The sequence below is a fragment of the Aptenodytes forsteri genome, unplaced genomic scaffold, assembly GCF_000699145.1.
Source record: "Aptenodytes forsteri isolate BGI_AS27 unplaced genomic scaffold, ASM69914v1 Scaffold183, whole genome shotgun sequence".
Classification (NCBI taxonomy): domain Eukaryota; kingdom Metazoa; phylum Chordata; class Aves; order Sphenisciformes; family Spheniscidae; genus Aptenodytes; species Aptenodytes forsteri.
This window is the reverse complement of record NW_008795918.1, coordinates 267,644-276,782: the sequence shown is the minus strand read 5'-3', so window position 1 is coordinate 276,782 and position 9,139 is coordinate 267,644. Positions and strand designations below refer to the sequence as shown.

Sequence of the window (9,139 nt, the reverse complement as noted above, 5' to 3'; positions counted from 1 at the left end):
CAAAAAAGTCATTGAGTACCTCTGCCTTCTCCGTGTCCCGGGTAACCAGGTCTCTCGTTTCATTCCGGAGACGGCCCACATTTTCCCTCGTCTTCCTTATATCCCCGATGTAGCTATAGAATCTTTTCTTGTTGCCCTTGACGTCCCTGGCCAGATTTAATTCTATCAGGGCTTTAGCTTTCCTAACCTGATCCCTGGCTGCTCGGACAATTTCTCTGTATTCCTCCCAGGCTACCTGTCCTTGCTTCCACCCTCTGTAGGCTTCCTTTTTGTGTCGGAGTTTGTCCAGGAGCTCCTTGTTCATCCATGCAGGCCTCCTGGCGTTTTTGCCTGACTTCCTCTTTGTTGGGATGCATCGCTCCTGAGCTTGGAGGAGGTGATCCTTGACTATTAGCCAGCTTTCTTGGGCCCCTCTTCCCTCCAGGGCTTTGTCCCATGGCACGCTACCAAGCACATCCCTGAAGAGGCCAAAGTCTGCACTCTTTCTTTTCAGCTTGATACAAGCACAGCATTTCTTTCACTTCTCCTAACAGAGTACGCATTACTTAAAACGGGTACTCTTTGAAACACTTTTTAGAACAAGAGCAGCATCAAGGCTAAATCACCTGCAAGAGAGAGATACCGAAGTATTTTGTTTCCCACTTTAAATTTTTTTTGGTTTTGTCACTACTGTGACTGTCACCAAACCAACTAAATAAGCCAAACTCTTGAATATCTTTTCTTTCAAGAAGATTCAAGCTACTTAACTGATTAAGAAAATGCTGAAGTGTGGAGGATGACATACTACCTCGAATAATAAAACACACTTCAAAAGCAATCATGGTATGCTGAAATATGCCAAAATCCTGAAACTTCAGCACATTACATCACAGATACTAAAAATGTATGTGTTTTAAAAAAAAAAAAAAAAGAAAAAAAAAGGATAACCTCAAGATCAGGAACTCCCATCAAGGGCTATTAAATCCAAAAGACAAGTTCTGGTTCCAGAAGATCCTGAGCCACAAATTGCTGAAGTCTGGGAGACCAGTCTAGGAAGTAGCACCCCATGACTGTTATGCTCCTATATCCTTCCCTAGGCATCTGCTACTGATTGCTCTCAGGGACAGCTAGATAGATGTCTAGTCTGATCTGCCATATTCTATATATATATATATATATGAGATATATATATCATATATGCTATATATTCTCTTATCAGCTGCTGTGTAATACAATACCTGAAATATAATCTGAAATATGGTGTTCTTCTGATTGGTCTAGAAACATAAATTCAAACAAGAATATAATGTCGATTAGCATATATTTTGAAGAATATATATGGGCTAGATATCTTACCATGTCTTTTCACAGGAAAAATACCTGTGTACCAGGTACAAATTCTTGTACCACTTGCATACGTGATATGTTCACATCTGCATGAGTATTCTTTACTCACATAAACAGGAGACCAAGTTCCTTTGTACATGTTTGTTTATCATTTAAAAACCTCTGCAGAGGTTCCCACTTTGACAGCTATAAGCTACTCCAACAGCAAAGCTGCAAAATTACATAAAGTTTTTCTGCAGCAAAAACTTATTGATGATACATAAAGGAGCAGGTTGAAAGAGGGTCCAAGTCTTTACAATGTGTCCTGCCGGAGAGGGTCTTTTTTCACTGTTCTAGAAGCTCAGATTACTAGCATAGACAGTGTAATAAGAGATTCTTCATACTAGGGACATTGTAAGAGTGCTGTAGCTGCTTGGGCAAAGCAGTAGGTCTCAGGGTTTTTTCCAAGCTAAAAATCCACATACATAAAGAATTCCAGTTTCTTTCAAATCAGTCATTAGCTTACCGTAAGTTTCAAGATAAAAATGGACTAGAAGGCTGTAACTGGAATCTTAGTTCTACTGATCCATGTCACAACTTGAACACTTTCATTGTTTTCGTTATTGCACTTGGGCATCATTTGTCCATAATTCATTTTTTCCAGGCTTTCAGGAATTTTACAACCATCATCACCAACAGTAAAGTACTGTATTGGTTTTACTTTCTTCACAGTAAAACTATGCCAAATGCAATAATGTGTTATCCCTTCAAAAACACTAAGTTCTGTCACGACTCTTTAAACAAAAGTAACAGCATTATTTAACTGACTGATAGTACCTATGGTCTTTTGCTGTATTCATACAGATATGTTCTTCAAATTACAAGCTCATTGCTTTTAGAAATCTATTTTTGCATACAGTTCAGCTGACTAAAATAGTGGCCAAAAGCTGCCTCTCATTTCAGCAGCTGAGCAAGGGGTTTCATCACTCCCATTTTGGAATTAGAAACCTAAGTCAGATTTAGATGGATTTTACACCATTAAAACATTTTTTGATCTAGACCTTCGTTCTGATAATAGTACAAGTTTTGTCACAAATCAGCGTGACTTACTATATACTAGTTCCTTATTCTTCTTTTAGCTTGTTTGCCTATCTTCAGTCTTCATACAGAAGCCATCCTTCTTCAGTGTTTGGAAAACACGTACTATACGGCACATATGCCGTGATAACCTTCCACTATTCATTGGAAATAAAGCATTTCATACTGAAACAGCATACATAAGTGTCACCGCAGCATGTAAAAACTCACACTTAAAACATACAGGATTTCAGAAAAGTTCCTGTTGATGATTTGTTTCTGGTCTTTAATGACTAACAATAGAGAGGTTACTTTGACACACTTGAACCTCAAGCCTTGAAGACTGTTCTTTGAAAGAATGGTTGTTGGCATGTGAACAAAGGCTCAGGCCTACCTCTGAAAGCAGTCCTACTGGTGCTCTTTTAACCCCAGGGGCCAGAACCCACCATTCTCTCCCAACATGACAATACTTAGATACCCATCTGTAGTGATACTGGCCTCTCAAATCATATCCCTCTCAGGGTTTTGTTCATAAGATTCTACAAAGTAGTGCATCCACATCTTGGACCACTTTCCTGCAGCACCCAGCTTTCCACAAATGCTAAAAAAAAAAAACAAAAAAAACCTATAAACATCATTTTTTTTTATTTCAGAACAAGGCCTAACAAGTTTAAGTGTTGCACTACCTAACACTTAGGAACTGAAACCTTTTATAGATTATCGCTTGAAGCTCATGAGAGGATCCAGAAATATATTAAAAAAAGAAAAAAAGGATTTAAAAAGTTTTAGAAATATCATGACTCACATTTCAGCTAGGAAACCAAGATGTAGATCTACTTGAGGAGAAGTTGGCATAAGGAAGATGGCCTTCTACTCCCAGAAACCAAGGAAGATAGGAAGACCAATTTCAACCCTCCTGTTAGTCAGTAACTACTGAAGACGCAGAGTCCAGATAAGCCTTTTGCATTAATATAAATTCAATATAGAATAGAAAAAAAGACAAAATCTTCCATTTGCAAGTAGTGTAAATTGAAGCTGCACCACAGAAAATTCTGCAAAAATATGCAAAGCCAGTGAAACACTACAAAGATTCTCCAACAGTCTTAAACTCATACACGTAAGCCACATGAAGTTCACTCGTTATTTTGATCAGTTTTCATTACACAGGGATTAAAAGTGAAGACCTGGCCTAAGACAGGCAAGGGAAAGGAAGACAATAATTAATGCATAAGATTTTTATCTGGATTTTAGTAAGAATTCACATGATGCCATCTCTTGAGAGATTATTAACCATGATCTTTCATCTTTTACAAAACAGGCCTGCTTTTTCTTCAATACCACCTCCTTTGCAACGGCTGTGATACAGTTGTTTTCCTTTCATCTTAAGCGTGCTTTCCCTCTCAACTTTCGTATGCTACATACCAAAGTTGCATAAAGGACTGAGACAGCACTGTATCTCAACCTTTAAAGCAGGGCAACATAGCAGAAAACGTAACTCTCAGCCTGGCAGGAATATTTTCTTTATTTAAATGACAGACAGCTGAGCTGAATAAAGGCACCTGGAATTTTCATCCCAAGAAAAATAGCCCAAAATGAATATAATTTTTTTGGGGGGAGTGGAACTGTCTTCACAGTCAAAACTATCACACTTTTTTTTTTTCCAGTCATTAGGGTCTGCAAAACAGTTTTCTTAACACCTCCCTCCTCCCCAAAATTACACTAACAGCTTAGAATTATTCATGAAGACATTGCTTCTTTACAACTTCTGGAAACTTATGATTCAGTGATCTAAAAACAGTTAGAAACTGTCCAGCAGATAGTCTTCCTTCATATGCACCTAGTTCAAGCTACTTTCATCTCAAAATTTGGTAAGGTTGCCCTGAGCCACGTTTCTCTGGCAATCCTATTGTCTTGAGATTACATCTTGTGTTGTGAAATTTTTCCCTCTGCTGACCACCATAAGGACTTGCTCCTAGCCTTTTGTGACAATTTGTGTCCCATACAGTCTTCCCGCTAGGTCCGAACAATCTTGCATATGCAGTCTGTGAAAATGAATCAAAGCAGTCATCTGGTTCATTAAAGAGATTACAAGTTCATTCAAAACGCTACCTCCATCTGCAGAAGTTTAGAAAGACAGAGCTGCAGAACACAGATGACTCAGACCTCTTCAGCAAGTTTAAGGATTCTTGTGAGCTTCTTCAGTGTGTTTTTATAAACAGATGCTCATTTATGAGCATTTCACACTAAAAATAACTTCAGAAGAACTAAAAACCAGCTAGCCTTAATTTGACTATGAGGAAACAGGTATACAGATTTTAAAGTCTTCAAGCACCAAGTATTTAAAATATCCTTTTTTTAGAACACAAAGAGAAAACAGATTATACACTAGAACTCTGTGCACCTTGGAGATAGACCACTTCACTTAGTCAAAACTGTGGTGAACATTTCTTTTTTTCAACAGTGAGAAAAAGCTTCTTAGAAGAATAAGAAGGCATGAGAGAGGTTCTACCAACAGTTTAGATCACATACACCCTCTCATTATGATCGCGTTTCACCAAATTCAAAAGGGGATAAAGAGGATCAGTGATAAGAAAGCAATTTATTTAAATTTTTGATTCCCTAGTACACTCTTCTCCTCCAGCCCTTCATTTCTACATACATTTCATGAAGGTTGTAGACCCTTACTTTTAGGAAAAGACTTTAAAAAAACAAAATGTTTTAAATCATTTTACATATTTCTCTAGCTTTACCTCTTTCTTCCCACGTGCACATCATTTCCTCTACTCTTCCCCTCTCCTTATAGTGACTCAGCATTTCTGAGGTATTCAGGCCTAATCCCACAAACTATCCATATGGCTTATACTCTTCTGGCCACTATAACGAAGTTCCACAGAAAGGGATCTACTGAATAATATCCATAGTTAGGGAGCATATCCACAACATACGCCTATGAATGGTATATTAAGGCTGACAAGAAAATACAGGTTAAAGGATATATGGTTCCAAGAACAGTATAAAAAAGAAAAAAAAATGGTATTTATCTTCCTCAACTGTCCACTGTGTATGTATATAAGGTCATCATATTTGTCTTTACTTTTTTCACATACTAAAAATCAATCCTATAGATTTCCTTCTTTACCTAACTATAATGGTAATAAAAAGAAATAACAAAAATACCTAGAAGGGAGACAGCAATATCTCTCAAGTAGGATTTATTACAATATAGCAGTTATTTTAATTCTGGGAAAGGATAACAGCAAGTACTAAAAAAATCCGCCGCCCTCCCCACCCCCGGGGGGGGGGGGGGGGGGGGGAGAGAAAACCCTCCTGTGTCTTTGTATCTTTCACAATCCAATTGCATTCTGTTTCCTTTATGGGTTTCCTTTTACATCCTAGGCAGAAACGCCCCCCCCCCCCCCAATTATTGCTCTACAGAGATGATTATAGTGAATGTTAAACAGAACAAAATAACCAAAATATCTGTTATTATATTATTGGTAAAGTACATGGAAGGGCAAAGAAATGACTTCATGCAAGGAAAGACACAAGATGCAAGTTGGGGGCGGGGGGAAGCCCTCTATGGTGCTCTGGAAGCAAGACATGCAAAGATCAATCCAGACAAGGAACATAATCAACCCTTTCCTTCAATTAAATGTATCAAAGCAATAGAAGTTTCATGCCAGAAGAATGAAGTCAACATAATGTCACTCTCCATGAAGCCCCAAGCTTAAAGAACCCTTCTGTGGGAAAAACTGCAGTGTTAGCATTCCCTACATTTAAAAGGGACACAGTGAGTAGAAAGGAGATCCACTTTACACAATACTCAGCAGCAAGCATACCCAAGGAAATCAATACCAATTCTCTCAGCACTGATTTCTGCAGAGCTTTACCCCAACAGGTAGATACAAGGTAGGGCACAGGAAGGATAGGCCATGGCAGCAATGTTCTCGTGGACAATGCTGGGTAAGTAAAGAAATTGGCGGACATTCTCCTCTGTGGATTCCCAAGAAAAAAACTCATGTAGAAACATGGAGGAAGCACAATTCCCAAAGGCAGCTCTGCAAGCACTTGCAAATCCCTTTCTTCCCACACCCCTCTCCAAAGAGGGGAACAGAAAGTCCCTAGTGTATAAGTTTATTTAAAAGAGTGGTCTCACTTTAAAGGGGTATTAGTTCTGAATGTAATATTCTCTTAAGTAGCTCCAGTTTCCAACAATCGAACAGTTTTTCTGTGCCATCCATAACATATCGGTGTATTTAGATGCATCCAAAGGCACGTACTGGTATTCAAGTTCAATAAGCTAGGAAGCAACCTTTCTTCCCATTAAGACATCAAAACTATACAACTATCTTGTCTTTTTTTCAAAGATTATACAGTGTCTCCATATTAATTCCACATCTGAAATAGCACATTATCAATATCAACAAAAGCACATGTAATGCATAACAAATTTACATTCTAAAATTTCAAAAGAAATGAAATTCAATAGGTAGGAATTCCATTATAGCTAAGTCCTTCAGTAATATCACGCACACTGATCTGCTTTGCTGTCTCTCTTCTCTACCATGGCAATCTCTTCCTATACAAGCCATCTTTACCTTCACTTTACCTTTTTAACCTGTGGGAAGAAGAAATTGATTTTTTAAACTAAAGATTTATAAAAATAAGATGGAATCATTTTAAAGAGTGCCTCCTAAGTGATATAGTTTAGAATAGGTTTACTTTTTTACCAAGTTATTTCACAAAACCAAATTTTGTTCAATCCCATGCAATTTCAGAAAAAAAAAAATTACTATCTGCATCTATAGAAAATGAAATATTAGATCTTGTCATTAAAAATGAAAAATGCAGGTATTATTTGACAAAAACTGGTAACACTTTACAGTGGTCTTCACTGGTCATATGCTGGCAGGAACCAATACTGCATTTATTAGGTAGTGCATGATACACTCAAAGCCAAGTTAACTCATGCTGTAAGTTCAGGATTCTAAAGAAACTCCCTATGCAGACATTTCTGCAGTCTAGAGCTATTTTGGAAGAAGCATTTTGTTGATGATGGTATACCATCAAGTCAAGACACCGGAATCCACGCTGATCAGACAAGTCCACTTTGCATAATTCCCATTTGTTTTATCTACAGTTCAGCTTCTGAACCATCCTGAAATTCAAAATAATTATTTTTAAATTAACACAAGGGAAATTACATTCGTGTTTAATTACATGTCCTCCTTTGATTCCTAAAAATGGTGGTAAGGACCACCATTAAGTCTCGAAGATCTATAGAATAAAACATTCAAACACAGTTCCACATCACATATTACCATTTTGAAAATTCTGCAGATGAGCCTCGTTTTACCCTACCTTGTCATGTTTCTGCTGGTGCCTTGCCCTAGTATCCAGGATATGGTAAGGGGTTTCAGAGTCTCTGTTGATGTAATAGATTAGTCTTGAAGGCAGTGTGATTTCTTTCTGGATTGCATTGCTGTAGCTGTTATTTCTACTGTTACTGCTTTTATTCTGTTGAAATGTATTCTCTTCATCTACCAGTACTCCCTCTATACTGCCTGCCGCTTCATTCCAATGCAGGTCTGAGGAAGAAAGATATGCCAGCCATAAATTAGGTGGCAGAATGTGTTTATTTCCATAAAAAGCTACATATTTAGCTTGCAGTATTCTAATATTTTATTAATCACTCAGGCAAACAAAAAGATAGCTTACTCATTGAGCTAGATCCGATTCATTTTTCACACATAAATTGATTTCAGAAATAACATTATTTATTTAAATGCATATACATTCTCATATGCAGTCATGGATTATAAATATCTTAATGCCCCTCAACCACCAAGAGGAAAAAAAAAAACCCCACAACTTAACCGATATGTAATTACCCCCTACACTCTCTTTGATAGCTAAGTTCTCTTCTCTCAAAGATACACACAAAAAACCAAACATACATCTATAAAAGGCTAAGAATACTCCCCACGTTCCTAAGACAAACTGAATACAGAGTCCATGCGCACTGAATGCTAATCAATTCCCTTTACATAATAGGAAGTTTTCTACCTCTCTCTTTCAACTTTGACAAGAACCCTTTTCTTCAGTGGCAGCTTTTCAGATGAAATCCTGTATCCTTCCTCATTAAAATTTCAAGATACAGTCAATCAACAAGCAATATAACAGTAACAGTAATAACATGATGCACAAACCGACTATATTCAGCATTCCACATACCATCTACATGCAATCAAAAGCAAATAAACAAAAAGCACACACAAAAATCCAACCCCAAACACACAAATTAGCTTCCCAGTCAGATCCCCGTACACATGCATCCTAACACACACAAAAAGCACCTAAGCCTTTTTTTTGTCGCATACCTCACCAGCGTATTTCTACGCACACCATCCTCTATCTAAAACACTGCAGCACTGGCTTCAGAAGATCTGAGGGCGAAACCTCACATTTCTCTCTTTTTAGTAAGCAAGCAAGCCAAGGAAACACTGAGCCCCGTTTTCTATACGCCGAAACAGACACGTACACAAAGCTGGAAGGGGCGGAGGAAGAAATCGTGCAGGGGAAATGGATGTTATCGGGGTTTATCACCCAGGGCGGAGGCAGGGGAGCCAGAGGAGGGGGAGGACGGGTACCGAGCAGCAGCAGACGCCTGACGCACACGAACACTCACACACCCCGTCATACCCACCGGCGGCCGCTGCAGCGGTGCGGGCCCGGGGACAGGAGGAGCCATGGAGGA

General features: G+C 38.4%; 1 protein-coding gene across 1 annotated transcript in view; it reads right to left on the bottom strand.

Annotated features, from left to right (window-relative positions):
* The window catches only part of ADAM23 (ADAM metallopeptidase domain 23), a 77,651-nt gene extending 68,518 nt beyond the window's left edge, over positions 1 to 9,133 (bottom strand). Inside the window, exons 1-2 of the mRNA XM_019473488.1 lie at positions 8,989 to 9,133; positions 7,744 to 7,970 (exon numbers count right to left, since the gene is read on the bottom strand). Coding sequence (XP_019329033.1) covers positions 7,744 to 7,970; positions 8,989 to 9,133 — 372 coding nt within the window. The remainder of the gene's footprint in view (positions 1 to 7,743; positions 7,971 to 8,988) is intronic.
* Positions 9,134 to 9,139: the final 6 nt, after the last annotated feature.